This window comes from Brachionichthys hirsutus, chromosome 10 (assembly GCF_040956055.1).
Source record: "Brachionichthys hirsutus isolate HB-005 chromosome 10, CSIRO-AGI_Bhir_v1, whole genome shotgun sequence".
In the NCBI taxonomy this organism is placed as follows: domain Eukaryota; kingdom Metazoa; phylum Chordata; class Actinopteri; order Lophiiformes; family Brachionichthyidae; genus Brachionichthys; species Brachionichthys hirsutus.
The window spans coordinates 9,541,559-9,558,922 of NC_090906.1; the positions used below are offsets into that span (position 1 = coordinate 9,541,559).

General features: G+C 42.0%; 1 protein-coding gene across 1 annotated transcript; it reads right to left on the reverse strand.

Annotated features, from left to right (window-relative positions):
• Positions 1-33: 33 nt before the first annotated feature.
• On the reverse strand, positions 34-16,163 carry atrxl (ATRX chromatin remodeler, like). The gene is made up of 33 exons (XM_068744027.1): positions 16,113-16,163; positions 15,169-15,197; positions 14,759-14,880; positions 14,307-14,423; positions 14,032-14,141; positions 13,661-13,728; positions 11,790-13,546; positions 11,559-11,619; positions 7,855-8,006; positions 7,510-7,680; positions 7,325-7,430; positions 6,479-6,551; positions 6,134-6,325; positions 5,801-5,945; positions 5,591-5,700; positions 5,260-5,403; positions 4,950-5,127; positions 4,736-4,873; positions 4,070-4,245; positions 3,871-3,988; positions 3,531-3,661; positions 3,379-3,446; positions 3,146-3,237; positions 2,897-3,053; positions 2,719-2,810; positions 2,529-2,634; positions 2,250-2,427; positions 1,779-1,970; positions 1,526-1,669; positions 1,315-1,386; positions 1,119-1,214; positions 594-722; positions 34-500 (listed from the first exon to the last, which is right to left on the reverse strand). The coding sequence occupies exons 1-33, from the start codon at positions 16,113-16,115 to the stop codon at positions 408-410; spliced, it is 5,520 nt and encodes a 1,839-aa protein (XP_068600128.1). The 5' UTR covers positions 16,116-16,163; the 3' UTR covers positions 34-407.
• Positions 16,164-17,364: the final 1,201 nt, after the last annotated feature.

A 17,364-nucleotide genomic window follows, 5' to 3' on the forward strand; every position in this document is an offset into this window, starting at 1 on the left:
CCCCCCCACCCCCCCCCCCATCTTGATCACGGATGTGGCCAATAACACAAGAGCCACTGGCTGTTATTAAATGTATTTATTATAGTATTAGAAAAATGGTGCCATGGTGACATGTTAAACATCAATCCAATATACCGGTAGAAAGTAAATGTTAAGGCCTTTGAGTAAAAGTAAGGCATATTTTTGCTGTGGAGTAACGAAACTACAGTTTTACAATAAATCACACATTTCTGGAAAGACATTCTAAACCCTAAACGCGTATTCTTATTTTGTTAAAGCGTTCAAACCTGGACATTTCTGTCGCTTCATGTTTTTACCTCCATGCGGGTTTCGCTCTACTTTCTCTTTCTGTACAGTTGAACTGAAATAAGGCCCCAACAAAGGCTTCAGGGGGTTTCCTCGCTTGTTCAAATCGGTGCAGGCCGGTTCATGCTGTTCATGGTCATCTGAATCATTTGATTCCTCCGACTGTTCAGTATGGACTGAATCCTGAAGGTGAGCTACGGAGGGAAGTGATCGGAACATGAACCATTTGTGCATATTTGTGCGGACCATGCGTGTAAACTCTCGCATCGCGTGTCAAAGTGACTCACTGATTGATGTTGAGTGAAAACATCACGATACCATTCCTTCCTGCGTTCCTGGCTCTTCATATCATGCGTCTTCCAGAAGTGAGCTTTACTTTCAACGTCCGCTTCAGCGAGCAGGGGATACTGTAGCCGCTGTAAAGTACAAAAAATAAAATAAAAAGTTACCCCCTTATATTATAATAATTAGCAGCCGACTTTGATCTTGACAGTGTTTGTATTGCTCTGAATGGTTATTGATCGTTAGACCATAGTGTAAACTATAAACATTTAATAAGTTCTCCTAACGTCATCTTCGGCAGACGATTGTCACGTACTGGAATCGGAAAGAGGACGATCTGTCTGATCGCAACGAATTACAATAATGGAGACGTGCAGAGGTTAATCCTAAAAGATATTAATACTGTATTAATATATTTGCTTCTGCTACTCCCGCCAGCAGTCGATGAGTCTCTATAGACCGTCCATAAACCTTAATCTCCTTCGTTTTCCACACACCCCGGGTACATGAGATTGTTAGCGTTTACTCACCAGCCGCGACATGTAATCCTCGATAGTGTAAAACGTCGTCTTCTGCAGGAACGTTAAAGCCACGGATACATTTTCCCGGCTCTTGTTAAGCAAAACCTGCAGACACATTTTTACATTTTTTTGTATAGGTCGCAGTTTGAGACAAAAAACGACCAAGCAAGAGTTCTAAGACTAAAAGAGGAATAGTTCTTCATACCAGAAGCTTATCACTGCTCTTTGTATCCAAGCTGTCCTGACTGGAGATGATAGAAATGTTGCCTGTGTTTGACTAAAAAAAAAAAAAAGACAAATAAAGACAAAGGTAGGAACAGGCTTATGCTAATGAGTATTGGGCATGTGGCTTAGCTAGATGGACCCCCCCCCCCACTCATGAGAAGTCATGCTTTGTAATTGTGTAGCTCCAATACCTCGGCCTCAAACTCATCCCAGGCATCTTTGCGTTCCGCTTCGCTGAGCTCCTCCTCTTGTTTGTGATCCAGCAGAGACTCGTGCTCGTGGAAAGACACTACGTGCTCTCTGCAGGTTTGTAAGAGCCGTGCCAGGACCTCATCCTACAGAAACAGACACAGAAAGTAAGTGGAACTTTACACACTTTGGGGAAAACATTGTTTGCCCAAGACAAGCTGACAGAAAGCTAAAAACAAAGATGGAGAATATCACCTTTGGCACAACAAAGTTCATTTTTTTGCTATTGGTCGAGTTTGGGTCGTACAGCAGGTCTGGTGTAAAAGTGTAAAGTTCCGTCAGCTCAAAGAGAGTGAAGTGTCTCTCAATCTGTTGCTGATCCACGACTCGATAGGACAAAGACTGTTTGGTGACCTGCCGGTCATAGATCTTCTCCTCCATGGTGCCCTGCCGAAGGAAATGACAATAATGAACAATCTGAATGATTGATAGTAAAAAAAATATAGTATATCCAACTTATTTGATTGCTGTGTAATAGTTTTCAGGCCCTAACCCTCCATCTGTCCATTCTAAATATTTAGAATCTTCAACCTTCTGGCAGTGCTTTCCAAACTTTCTGATACACGGATCCTTTAAAGTCAAAATCTCTCATCACAGGAAATTACCTTGAACATCAAATCCGTTCAGGTGCGTGAAACCCTAATAGAGGAAGACCGGCGAGCTCACCTGCGCCAAGAAGCGGTACACAAACACTTGTTTCTGCTGCCCAAAGCGGTACACCCTGTATATACTCTGTATGTCGTATGAGGGGTTCCAGGAGGCGTCGAAGATGATGACCCGATTGGCAGCAACGAGGTTTATGCCAAGAGCGCCGGCCTTAGTGGAGATGAGAAACAATCGGCCACTAAAGTAAAGATACAAAAGATCCAGTCAGAAATCTTATCTCAGTACGCGCTATACAAAAAAAGATTCAAGTAACAGTAGCGGCGATCAGATGATCTTTACCGGGTATTGGCAGCATCATTGAACCGATCGATCCATTTCTTTCTTAATGGAGCAATGGTGTTTCCATCAAGACGGTAGTAATCCCTGTTTTTAATCCAGCTGCTCGCTGTGAACAAAGTAAAGCGCTCAAATCAAAGCTAAAGAATCCCGCTGTAATACAAATGAATTCCTATAAACGTGGTCTAAATACCGTTGAATAATAATGGATCTCTGGCCTGATGGGAAGCCCGAAGAAAATCCTCAATCAAGTCTAACGTGACCAAGGACTGACTGAACACAAGCCTGCCATATGTAGAAATAAACGTAGATTAGAAGTGACGATGACCGAGCCTCTCGACAGGTGATTCGCAGAGAGACACGACGCATACACTTTATCCTGCAGAGCTCCGGCCATCCTGAGGATCTCAAACAAAAGCACCATCTTTCCCGAGTGCTCCAATATTTTGGCGTCTCCGTCAGACATCAGGTTCTTGAACCAGCCATTACTCAGTGTCTCAGAACCAGAGCTGATGGCCTCCTTCTCTCCTGCACACAAACCCAACAGGTCAAAACTGCATGTGTGTGTGTGTGTGTCAGCTACAGGGTTGGAGAATGAAGGAACTATTGAGGTTTAATACCTTCAAGCCCCGGATCTTCTTTCAACACAAAGCTATGTGCAGCGCTGCTGTCGTGGTTCTTCCCTTCTTTGCCTTCATTCTCTCTCTGGAAACTGCATCAGTCCAAAAAAAGGGCACCGTATGTTATTTATAAATGAATGACTCCAGAGCGTATTGATCTTCTACTTCATTAACGTTTTGTGCCATCTCTTTAAGTATGTATGCATTGTGATTACGACCACGGCGGGCCACACCTCTCAGCCACAGTGGGTTCCCCATATCTCTGCAAAGCCGCCGTTTGATTCCTCTTGCCGGAATTTTCCTGTAATGAAAGTTCAGTTAAAGACAAAAAAGAATAAGAATAAAAATAACTTGTTCAATGTGCTCAATGTGATTCTTCTTCTACCTTGCTCTCCTTGCTGGCGGCGCTGAGCTGCAAACACCAGGGATGAGCCCAAATTCGACCAAGTACCTGAAAGTCCTTGAACAGATTGGCCCTTTTCTTTACCTTTGCTTGGCCAGTAACAGAAGAAACACCTGGAACAAACAACGGCCTCTATTTCAGATGGTCGGACATCTAGGAAGCCCCAAATTTAAGTTAAAAATAAAAGAAATGTATTCAAACCATTTGACTAAAACAATGCTGACTTTTATTGACTTTTCAAATGAGTTCATATTGATTATATCTCAGGGTGTCTATCTGTCTCTATATCTACATTTTATTACAGCAAAATAAAAGGCCTTACCAGTGACATGATCGAGGTAATAGCGGTACATGCGATGCTGCAGAGGGGAAATCCTCACCGCCAGCACATACTCGTGCTTCGTAGGCAGGAACTGAGTCAACTCGGAGTAATCTTTTCTCTAAAAAATCAAACAACAAATCAGGGTTGAAGGAGCTGCAATATGAACCCAAACTGAACATGCAGATCGCTGCACGTTTACCTGCACGCATCCAGCCAACATGGCGTAAAGCACATGAGCTCGCTTCTTCATTAACCGCACGTCTCTCGGCGTCGAGTCGGCACACTGGCCGTTCTGAATGGGGTTGATGAAACGGTTTCGGAACTCTCTCAGTGAGCCGAGAAGTTTCTTCTTGATGAAATTGACCATGCAGTGATCTGCGGGAACAAACAAACACTAGCAAAAACACAACCTCCTTGGCAGAAATAATAAAATATATGTAAGAGGAAAAAGGCAGCTTTTTATTGACTCTTTCTTTTCTTTGATGATTAATTTTTTTTTATTTGGATTCGTTTGTATTTTAAGACGCACAGAGGGTCCGATGCTCAGAAGGCTAAAGCACAGGAAGATACGTCAAAGACATATTTTGGAGATATAAACCATATAAAATGGTTAATGAAAAAGAATAGAATAGAATAGAAAAGCCTTTATTGTCATTGCATAGTGGATATGCAACGAGATTAGGATAAAATAAAGCATAAAATAGCAGGATTAAGATTAATCCATATTGTGAAGGCTAGATACAGAATTATCAGTTCATATCTTAACTAAAATTACCCTCAATATAAGACCTTTATAATCTTCTCAAGACAATTACAACAAATACAGTTAAATCAACTTGGCAGAAAGGCAGTTCCGCCCACTTACACTCCTCCAAGTTGTTTTGCAGGGGCGTGCCAGTCAGCACCAACCTTCTCCGGGTCTTGATGGCGTACATCGCTTTGGAGATATTTGACGCATCGTTGCGCAGGATGTGTCCTTCATCACAAACCACAATGTCTGGGCCTGGAAGGAAAACGCAAGCTGTGGATCAACAAAACGTTTGCAGCGGGGAGATAATACCGTTACCGCCTCACTGCACCTGGATCAACAAGTGTCCTATTCATCTCCGTGTTCCACTCCATGCTATCGACCTTATTGGGGAGCGACAGCCGGCGGTACATCTCGTACCCCATTATCATGACGCCGCCGTGCCTCTGCCACATCTGCAGAGCTCTGAGTCGTTCCACGTTGTGCCTTTTTGTAGCTAGTTCCGTCACCTGCGATAAAACACTGGCGTCAGCATCCTGAGCGTTTACTCGCACTGAACAAAGAATGAGACCCGACGTATCTAAGTCACAGATTTGTTTGCATGCGATAGTTATGATTTAAAGTACATTTCAGTTGTATACCTTGACTTTATCCTTCCCTAGGTTGTCTTGCCATTTCTGGAATTCGCTGACCCAGTTTAGGATAATACTCTTTGGGCACACAACCAGTGCCGTCTTTAACTTCAGGGTCTCTAACAGAAGGACCGTGTGGAGGAACGCAACCACCTACAAAATAACACAATAAAAAGGAACGTGAACAAAGAGACAACGGTTTCCCGATCAGATCTGACTGCATGGCTGTCTGAGCTGGAGACATTCAGTGAGAAGTCAATCAATGGTTAAAATGGCTTTAAAATATGTGTCCATTCATTTGTCCCCGATAGATCTAACGCTTGCGCCCGTTTGTTGTCACCTGCAGAGTCTTCCCCAGGCCCATGCAGTGCGCCAGTATACACCCTGATCCAGGATCAGAGTTAGCCTTCTTCACGGACTCACAGCAATTGTCCCAAATAAACTGGACACCTGTTGAAGAGTTTGCGTTAATTTTCTAACTGTTTCGTATTGTTCATAATACTAAAGCGTCGGATTCCCTCGTTTAGGTGGGACTAGAACACAAACTAACCGTCCACCTGATGGGGCTTCAGTCTCGTCACCAGGTTGCCGTGCACCTGAACTAGTGGTCGTTTGGTCTCCTCGTCCTGATCCAGGATCAGCTTGGTAGTGACGGGGCAGGCAACTTGAGACAACTCATCCTTTTCTACAACAATCTGGAAAACAAAGCTACAGTGTTAGCATTTCGCGTGCTAGCCACTCATCATCTGCCTCACGATGAAATAACAGAAGGCACCGTCAGCAACAAGACATTCATGCAATGCAATTCAGCCGTTCATCAACAGGGCTGCATCCACGATCACGGCTCCACGATGCAGTGAGTTCTGATGGATGCGTCCTCTACCTCCCTCCTGTCCTCCATCTGTTGTTCCCTATCTGCCAGCCGTTTGCGTCGCTCCTCCTCCGCCCTGAGGGCTTCCTGGCTCTCTGCACAGAGTTTTTCATCCGTGATGATTTTGCGAATCCTTTTGCGTCCTTTGGGGGTGCCACTGCGGTCGCCGCCCTCCTCCTCTGCAGCGGCGTCCTCCTCGGCACTCTTTTTAAAGCAAACGGAGAAAGCCAACAAACTGTGATCAGTGGAAAGCAACGTTTCAGTCCTCGCTTCAAAATAACATGAAATCAGTAAAGATTTTAAATAGAAATTGCAGGTGCAACCAAGAAGGATTCCAAGACAAATCTTAATCTTAACCTTTTCACTGCTGGAGTCAGACAACCAAATACAGGGCACCTTGGGCTGGGCGGTCTTCTCTTTGGTATATGAGCTGGAGAAAAGACAACGCATGCGGTCAAACACGCGGAGTAAAAATGTGTTCAATAGCAAGACTGATTTTTGTAAAATAAATCTTCGCCTGCGCCTTTTCATCGTTTGAATGACAGCTGATGCGTTTCTCTTCCTGGTACACACACAGTACGGCAAACAGCAGATATATATATATATATATATATATATAACATTAAAACTACTAAATACATAATTAAGAGACTGTATGCCGTTCACAGTATTTCTTTGTTATTATACATTATCCTGGTATTCATGATTTGCATCCATCCCTTGTGTTGCGAGTATAAGCACATCAAACAGAATCATATTTCATGTTTTTTTTAAAGTGATTTCAAGCAAATTGTGAAAGAAAAAGGATTAAAAATCAATTTTTGCTGAATTTATTGCTCTTACAGATTACATTAATTAGTAATGCAGCAATAACGCTTAACGGTGAAAGATTTTGGACAACTGAAAGCCAATAATCGATTGCTACCGTTTGATCCAAAGACCTAATGAAATCCATTGCTATCTGGCTTGTAATTACAGAACGTGGGTGTAATAACATTAAAGCACCTGGTTCTGGGAGGCATCACTGTCTGAATCACAGTTAAAGTTCCTTTTGCCTGTATTTTCTCGCTATGAAGGAAATTGCTGCTCACAACAGGACTTCAATACATTTGTTTTCCACAATACATGCACGCAAGCTGATTTAAAAGAAATGCTCCTTATAAGGTGTTTGACATTTTAAATCCGACCCTGGTATGAACGTACCTTTTGGGCCTAGCTGCACCCGCCTCGTCTTCCGACTGGCTCAGCTCCTCGCTCATCCAGGGATCGGTCGCCGACTTGTTGCCGTCGTCGTCACCTTCACTGTCCGCTTGACAGAAATCAGAATCAGAGATTTTAGAGCAAAGCAGAAAGCCCCCGTTTCATGGGTTTGTGAGCGGCGTCCTTACAGCTCAGGGGTCTGTCGGTGGCTCTTTGTTTGCTCTGCTGCTCCGTTTCTCTCTCTGCCACGGCCTTGTCATTTGAAATTCCATCGATGGTTAGTTTGTGGTGGAGAAGGTGGTGCCTGGTTTTGGGCTCTTCAGCCGCGGAGTCGGACGGTACTGAATGAAGGTCTTCTGCTGCAGAGATACATTCTAGAATCATTTTCCTCTTTATTCCACAGAAGCCACCAGACAGATTGGAAGCGCTCCTGGAATAATTTATAAATCGAGCTATTTATTTTTAGCGCTAAATTTGGAAAATTTGTTTTTTTTGGAGAGGAAAGCTACAAATGTGCCACAAGACAGACTTACCTTTTTCATCTGTTTCACTATCCTCATTGTTCTGACTGATCTCATCTGCCTCGGATTCAGATTCATCCTCCCGAGTCTCCTCATCTGAAGAGATATCATCGCCCGAGGAGTAGTCGGCTTTGATTAGGGCCAAAAGCATTTTCTTAGCGATTCTTTCAAAAGTAGAAAAGAAGGAAAAGTTGCCGGAAGTTCATTTCATGATCAATAACAGTAATCTTCAGCTGATTCTGACGGCGGCTTTGAAATTAATCTTAAATTCATTTACATTTGGCAAATGCAGTGAATGTGCCTAACATTAATCTCTACTATAACACTGGAAGACATGCAGTAAGAAAAAGATAAACACAAGACAGCCTTTTTTTTCTCTTTTTTTTTTTTTACAGAAAGAATTTATTACAACCAACAGGAATTCTTCACAGAAAGAAAACATACTATATTCTTTGTGGAATGGGACCTTTGATTTTTTTTTGCTGGCTCGAGCCTGACATTAATATGCCTTAACGTGAAAGAAAATGAGGTAACAATCACGACTGTTACACAAACAGCAACGCACTCCCCACGACTACGGGAGCCACCATGATCTAGTTTAAAAAGGCATGAAAATGTGCAACACAAATGCAACACGTACTGACAACATCGGTTACTAAATATTTAGCCAGGATGACACGTTTTTAACCCCTTCATGCTGCACCGGAGCCATAAAATGGAGATAATGCACATAATCCGATTTACAACACACGTTTCAAAAAGGTGGAGGTCCGTGATTTTAATGCCGTGCTGTGTTTGGAGGACTCGTTGTTTCTCTTTGCGGCTTCTAACAATGTTCCATAAGCATTTCGAACCCATGATAACGGAGAGTCAAATACTTTGCATGGGTCGCAGGCCTGGCTAGAGACCTGGTTGTTAATACAGTCCACAACAACCTGACCGTAAGCGTATCGTAGTGTAGCAATGCACCAGAGTCTCTGATCTCATTTGACAGAGGAAAGAAAAAACACCAATCCTCATGTGAACAAGGCTTTTTCTTTTTTTACACATCGGTAATTCCACGCTGTGTGAGTTTAACAGTATTTCCCATGTTTTCCAAACCACATAAAACGTCATTTACTTTACATTTCTGCTGACCATTTGACTGAGGATAATGGTGTACTAGGACTACAAACAAGGACTCCACAACTATAGAATAAAACCCACGACGGTGCCCATCGGAGGCTAAATTTCCCCAGATTTATGCGCCTGCTGTCTAACAGCACTGCGTTCACTGACGCGCCGTCAGAAAATCCGACCTGGAAATGGAGAAACAAACAGGGATGTCATTAAAGGCACAACGTCACTGCGGTGGCTTTTTTGCATTCTGGTGCTTTGTTGTTTCACAGCCCACTCTCCATTCGCAGATATACAACTTTCTCCACACCATTCGAAAGCAGTGACCTGGAGGGCTTTACCGCAAATTCAGTTTTTGTTATCCTTAACATATGGTTAAAAATAAAATCATTACTCTTCAAATCTACAGTACGTTTTAGAAAATGGTCAGCAGCAATGTATACTCTGGTCAAAGAAAGTGGGGTAAAACATACACACACAAAAACACTTGTTAAGTTCTGATTTAAATTTGGTCAGTAGGACCTTTTTAATGCAATGCCTCAGTCCTTTGAGCATTTATTCACTACAAGAACTAGATCACGGATCAATGACGCGGCCTGTTTTTTCTCACTGGGCTTTGATCGAGTACGTGAGGTCATCGCCGACTGCACCACACACAACATGCTACTACAGATGTTTGTGTTATTTCAGCTACTTTTGCCTAATGCCTTTATACATTGTGTATGTCTGACACAGTGTGTGACACAACAATCAACCTCTATGAGAGCAGCATTGCCAAGGAAGTAAAATAACACAAACTCTCAAATCTAAACGTTTTTGGACATGGACACAAAACATTTAAATAATGTCCCCTGCCCTTTAAATGCATATTCTCAAGCTTCACCGGCACAAAAGGTCTTTATTTAAAATATTACAGCAGAATGAGCAATACGGTCATTGTTGTATCGAGCATAAAAGTAGCTTTAGCAGCAATATAAAAAAATAATTATCAACATGAAAGCTGAATACAGCTCTATCCAAATATTCACAAGAGGGTGAATATCATCCTGTCATTTAAAATGCTTGGAGCGTCACCTGGGCCTTGAGACTCAGGAGGCGGGGCCAATAATGCCAGCCTTACAGTGGCTGCACCAATGATTCATCACCGACGAGTACTCAAGGCGTCCACTGATTGTCGATCTGCTTTAAAGCTAGCTCTGAACGTTGTCAGGTGCGATTGTGGAAATACTGTATCAGAGAAGCAGCGGGATGGTACGTTTAAATAGTTCTATCAGAAGTCTGGTTGAATTAACGCTCGGGTAGCAGCTTACATGTGCGCTGGAAGAATAAACGCATTGTAGTGAAAAACAATGTAAGAGTATAAAAGTACACACCAGAGTCTTAATACTTCTAATACAACCCCAAAAACGACTTAATTTAGGTACGCCGATGGACATCGACAACACATTATATGTACTGCATTGGGGATTTCACATCTGCATCATATAAAACACAAATATAAGAAATAAAATGTTAAATAATAAAGTAATTATTATCAAAGACATTTCTTGGTTTAAGGGGGCTTTTAATGCTTATTTTAATTTTCCTTTTTTATTATTATTAGTTGGACAGTCACTTTGTTAAAACTAATATTTGATAACATTACATAATCTTTTTCGCAGCAAAAAAAGAAAAGAAAAAAGAAACGCAACATGGGCAAGGAACTCATGCCCATTTGTGAAAGCAGCCCTAAATAAAGCTCAAATCATTCTCATGTAAAGAAGAATTCTCAAATATATTTGGTGGCCAAAAATGAATCAAGGCTTTTGCAAAGATTGTTTTTGCGAACAAGATCTTTAAAAGCTAAACAATGCACTCACAAAGCCATGTGCATTTATTTTTACAGATAGTTAACAATGACACAATAACTGTCATGTTTATGGCTGAAGAACAAAAGATCAAAACGTTTTCCAAAATGAACCAGAACTGAAAACTCCAGATTACTCAAATTGGTCATTTATGGAGGTAAAGGAAATACAAATTCTCTTTGCTTTTGAGGGATAATTTTGTGTAAATAATGTGAGAGTCACGGTTCAAACTTAAACACTTCATCTGTAAATTACAACATTGGAATTATCCGTGTTCATGGTGCTGTTTACCGTAATTGTGACTAACAGTTATCTGGGAAAGGACAGTGGAAATGGAAAACAAACAGAAGCAATGTTTCCAAATGTTTTACTCCGACAACTGCAAGGTTGTCCCTTTTGTATCGGCGCAGTAATGCCTAGAATACAAGGTGTGGCATCAGAAAAAACTTAACTCTCCACTAAAATGTCCTCTCCATATTTGAACACCGAAAACAAAAAAACAAAGATCACACGTCTCCTTAGCGAGATTCAGTCTCTGCATCTTAATGTAGCTTCACAGTTTACCTCTAGAATTTGTATTTGATTTGCGGCGCTCGACTGCAGCTACGCTTCGGTCTGTTTTGAACAGGTCGCAACTTGGTCTTAATGACATGCGTGTTTCTACGTTTGGCGCAAAGGTCGGGATTCGGCGCAGCCTCTCTTCTACAGCTAGGACGGTTTACGAACTCAACGTCCAGGCTTCTGGAACCATACCTATTTTCTGGATCGTCCTCTTCGTCTGCTGCCCATGAGGGCCCAGATTGCTCCTCGTCTCCTACATAAAACATAAAAAAATAGAAACATGGTTTAGCTGCTTGGTCTGATTGATAAAGTTAGCGTATTAAATATGCCAGGCTTATTCTGGTTCATTTCCACGTTGATTTAGTTCCATAAATCAAGTTCAACGCAGCTTAGACGGGGCTTAAAAGAACAACTGAGACTCACCTGATGATTGGTGGAAGGTCGTGACCCCTAGTAAGCCCACATCTTCAGTGATTGGCCGCATCTTCTGAACGCTTCCGTCACTCTCGGACGCATCGTCGCGTGCATCCTCACTTGACGAGGACGACGGCTCCGTCGACTCCTGATGAGATTTGGTCTTTGACCTTCCGGCCTGAATCCTCGCCATGCTTTCGCTCTCTCTTTCCACGAGGCGAGGCTTCCCTACCGACTTCCGTATGTTCAAGTTGTGGATTTCCTTCTGCGAGTCTTGGTCGTCACTCGAAGACTCCGTCCCGCTGTCCTTTCGAGACTTTATCCGTCTGTCGCTCGAGTCCGACTCGGGAGAAGAGTCCAACAGTTTACGTTTGCGCTGCATCTTTTTCAAGGAGATCGGGGCGTTCTTCGTCAGCCAAAAGAGACATTTCTTCGTCACTTGACTTGATGCTTTCCCACCATCCTCGTCACTGCGGGGCTCGTCAGAGCTGTGGAATATAGCCGCTCGCTCGAGCAGAGCTGCTGGAATCTCGTCCGAATCGGAGTCGTCCCTCGCTCGGCTCAGCCCTTGTTCGACGGTGTTTTGGGCCGGTTCTACGCTAGAGATTTCTGTACTGTCAGTGTCGCTGTCTGCTGCTGAGAGGGACGATTTCGCGTTGACATCGCTCGGTCGACGTAAGGGCGTTGTTTTCAAGCGAGGCGATCGTCTGTTGCCTCGTTCCTCTTCTACATTTAGAGATACGGCAGAGCTGTCGTGTCTCTTCTTGCTGTCGGCCTTACCGCCCACAGCTCGTGCCTCTTCTTTCATCAAAATGTCCTTTCCCTCTGACTTCCTGTCCTGCACGCACTCGTCCACCTTAAGAGCATCGGACGACGGCTCCTGCTCCATGGCTACAGGGGTCAGTTTTACGACTAGTTTTTTAGTCATGTTGAACCCGCTGTCAGAAGGCTTCAGGGGACTAGTTTGTGCACCTTGCACGGCTTCATGAGAATCTAAATCCATGCTCTCGTGTGCGATTTTCCCATCTGTGAATCCCTTACAGTCAGAATCATCATCATCTATCAAATGTTCGGCCGCCAACGTCTGCAAGTCGCTCAGGCATTTGTCGTCAGAGATATCCAGCTGTGTGACGGCTTCCGTTACGGGTTGTGCGTCAAAGTCGTCCCGGAAGAACTTTTCCCAACAGCTCGGGACGTCCAAGTCGCTGAATTCCTCCTTGAGGCTGTCCTCGAGTGCCGTCAGCGATTTGCGCAACCCTTTAATAACTGACAAAAAAGAGTTCAGGTACAGGTGGCGATCGCCGGGCGTCTCGTTACTCGCCGTCACAGAATGAATAAAAGTGACAAACGCTCGGTTTAGAATGTTTGTGGAGTCCACTAAGTGTTTGGCCTTTTTGGTGAGATCCTTGGAGACCTGCAGTGTGTTATAGTTGAACACCACATTGCCATCCATGCCAGTGTGATCCCATTTATCCGAAGGAAGGTTTTGCGGCAGGTGTTGCAACATGGCCTTGAGTTCACATTTGTCGGGCTCCACTCTGACCCGGCCGCGCTGCTGAGTCCACAGGCTTCCCAGGTTCTCGAGGGCGTTGTCGCAGGCAACCACGAGTCCAAAAAGGGGCTCCGGGCTGCACACGTAGCAGTACCACTTGCTCTCCAAGATGCCAGTCAGCTCCTTCCTTCCCAGATTTCTTAAGATGCACTTCTTACAGAAGGCATTATTACAGTAGTCGCAACAGATTAAATTTCCTCCTTCAGCGCACCATCTGACAAAATTAAAACATTCGGGAAAAGATTATTATTATTTTTTTTTCTATGTTTTTTTTTTAAAAAAGGTCAGAAAATAAAGAGTCTAATTCAGTTGAAACATGAAATCTTACCTGCATTGTTCATCCATTCCATCTCCATCCTTACTGATGTCATCACTTAAGTAATACTTGTAGCAAGACTGTTGATAACAAAAAAACCAGATCCAGGTGAAGGGGAAAATCCACAATTTGATTCCCTTTCTTTACCATTTCATGTTTGAGGAATTTGTCAACAGGGTAATAATTAAATTTTACATACATTTAATTTAAGGAAACATTCAGGTCTTGGTGGTATACACTGTACTGAGGGCCATTCTCTTTCCAAAAAAGTTAGAACTCATTTTAACTTGGTTTCATTATTATTATCTATCTATTATAGGAATAGACACGGTTTTAGTGTTGATACATACCGACATTTCTTTCTGCCAAAGAAGCATGCTTACCTTGCAAACAAGTACTTTGAGAGCTGGATGCCGAAACAGGGAATCCCTCTGAAAGTGGTTAACTTGTCTGCCACATGCTGTGCAAGTGACAATTTCCATGTATTCGCCTCCTGTAAAAAGCACACGGTCATGAGGGAACATGGTCTTTCCCTGCTACACCTGTAAACTTTCTGTTATGATCTGGCGCTATAGAAATAAAAATGTATTGGTTGCTAAACTTATCAACATGACAACTGTTGCGTTACAATACTCAAAATAGATGATGTGGAATTTACCCCCGCGCCTTCTTGAAAATTCCTTCCGCAGTCCGGCCGATTTACGGTTCTGAAACTCCGGACCTCTAAATTCATCTCTTCCCTTTTCTACAGCTTCAGGTCTCAACAGTAGAGTCCCTGTTTGAACAAATCACAGTACCAACAAATCAAACATTTGAGTAAGGACAGAGCTGCAGACGTCTTAACCCCCACAGATACAGAGAACCACATTTATAATGTACAATTATATCAAACTAAATTTCTATTTCAGCTTTGCAGTTAGACTAAAGAGACAAAAAACAAACAAACACAGATACCATGAAAAATTGTTTCATTGTTTCAGTTTCCTCCATTCGTCAATGGACGAATGGAAACCAGTTTAAAAAACAAACAAACATTATTTGCTCTAAATATTATTCAGAAAGCTAATAAAGCAGAGAAAATAAGGGAAATCTTAATGAGTTCAGAATTACCTTTGGGCAGTCTAGTTATATCAACATGACCATTTTCATCGCACGGATAATCCAACTCTTCGCTTGCATTCGAGTCCCCAGATTCATCCAGCCCAGTGTGCCGTATAACAACAGAGGGCTTTCTGTAATTATAAAAACAATAAAAAGGTAAATCCAGGGTTTGGTTGCGTTTCTCATCGGCCGGCAAACTATTTGCATGCTGAAAACGAGGTCAGTTACTAAAGCATCAAATACAAATTCACTGTTGTCCTTCAAAATGATTATCAGCAACAGTTTTACAAACTTTTACTTGGAACAAAACTGCTTTGTATTAATATTTTAAGATTCAGCCTACACTTGGAATCAACTGCATTAAATCTGGACAGTTTCATGAAGCTATGCTTGAGCATTGAAAACAAGTGTCAGCTCACCTCTTTGAGTATTTGTTATCCCGGCCTGCCTACAAAACAAGATAGTTTTAGTGGTTAGACAGTTTTGTTTTGTTGTTGCTGCTTATAGCAGGGGTCCCCAACCACCGGGCCATGGCCTGGTACCGGTCCGTGAGGCATTTGTTCCCGGGGCCACACAGAAAGACTAAGCAATTTGTATAAATTCTGTTGTAATGATTATTAGACTCTGACAGGTGTTTTATTTAGAAAAACCACTGTATTTTCTCCAACGTAACATTCACCTGAATCTTCACACGTCAATAGACTTCTCTTGGTCACGTGATATATCACTCAAAAAAATAAACCAGTAAACTAATGAAAATTAGTTACAAAAAATGTATGTCTTTGGAGAGCTTCTTTGCAAAGTGGAAAAGGCCAACTGAGGAGAAGGAAGAGGAGCCGCCAACCTCCAAGAAAATTAATCTTATTTTAACAGAAAATCTCAATAGCCTTACTTGAAATTTTCTAGCTTCTAATTTCCTGGATTTTTTTATGCTGGAGACGGTGTTATCAAGAATTACTACACAGAGAGACAAGAATTTGGAATTATTATTTTTTTAAGAAAAACAAGGACAGAAGCAATTATTGAGACCACAACTTCCATAAATGTGTGATATGGTGTGTAGATACTGGTCTAAAAATAATTTAATAGTTATTACAAGTGCATAATATAAGGTTTAGTGGTCACATTTACAGTCCTTTTTAAAATGTATTATAAATTACCTCCCGATCCGCAGAAACATTGCCTCGCATGAGGCCACGGTCCGTGGCAGGAAAAATTACAATAAGCACCGTCACTTCTGTTGTTAAAACTATTACAACAATGCCCCAAAAGACAGATGTTCATGCCAAGCAACGACACAGCTGCACAGAACACATGTGATAGGGCCAGTAAAGGGCGAAACAAAAACCTGATAAGGAGTTACCATGGTTGCAGCATGACCGGTTGAGGATTCCACAGAACAGCCCCTGCTTGTCATATCTGTCAACAGACAATTAAAGATATTGATAAAACATCCAAACATGATGATTTTTATTTATTTTTTTCAATCACTCATAATTTCATTTATCAAGAAGATGTACCGTCTGCATCCTGTGAAATGTGTGTAAGACTGCTGTCCTCGACAGTGGAACGAGCCAAGTATTCATGCAGTTTGTTGACCAAAACATTCAGCTTGCTGGTTTTCTTGCTAGAATCAAGCAAATATTTGTGTGGTTATAGTGACATCCGACAGATGGAATTGCCATGTTGATTAAAGGCTTGTGAATTAGTGACACCATCTAAGCTCATATTACTGCAGATTTGGGTATTGTAAATGTTGATACTTTGCCATCATTTGAGGGAAGAACATACCAATGATAATGATCTTATTGGGCTTAAAAGTAAACACCAGATCTGGTATTTAGAATCCACGGAATACCAACCTACACGCGCCATAGAATATTAAAGTGAGGTGCAGCGTTAACGTAACTGAAAGGTAAATATGTGTGTTTGAACAATTAGTTCTTTAATTTAACAGCAGCTACGAAAAAAAAAGTTTAAGAAAATACGTTCTTGACAATGCCGCAGAATGATCTGCTTGCTCCGTTAATAATACTTCAAATATGGTAATAGATAAATAAACTATTAATATTATGATCATGTTAGTATCGCTGTGAAGCGAAACATTTAGCTAGTTGCTAAGCTAATTTCCCCGTTATATTCTGTAGTTGTTCGGCGACAACATTCGGATCCGGTTGTTGTTGTTGTTTTACCTTAACATCGCTGCTGTTCGATCGTGAAGCAGGTGAACAATCGATGTCGTTCAAGGCCTTATATTCTTGTGATGATATTACATTATGGCAAATATACGGCGCTCAACATATTCCTAGCATCATTTCACGAGGCAGAACTACAGAGGACGTAACGCTGGAAGCTCCCTCGTTCAACTGTAACCTGGAAGGACTTAGCGCCACCTGCTGCACCGGAGTGTCACTTGTGTCTTTCTCTTACCATTTAAAAAAACTTTTGGTGTTTCTTTACTTTACTCATTAAAAGTATTCTAAAATGTTTAAAAGTACAAATTAATGTTTGAGCAGCAATTCTTTTCTTTTATTAAAAATGTTCCCATATTTTTTAAAGGATTGCATTACTTCTTTGAAAATATATCATGTAATAGGCATACCACAAATTACTAC

Bases quoted from the DNA above. Each gene is read 5' to 3' on its own strand.
- atrxl (XM_068744027.1), bottom strand. The intron at 6,326-6,478 runs GTTAAGATTAAG...TGCTTTAAAAAG, and splicing joins CTGACTCCAGCAGTGAAAAG to AGTGCCGAGGAGGACGCCGC. The intron at 2,428-2,528 runs GTAAAGATCATC...TCTTTACTTTAG, and splicing joins AATGATGCTGCCAATACCCG to TGGCCGATTGTTTCTCATCT.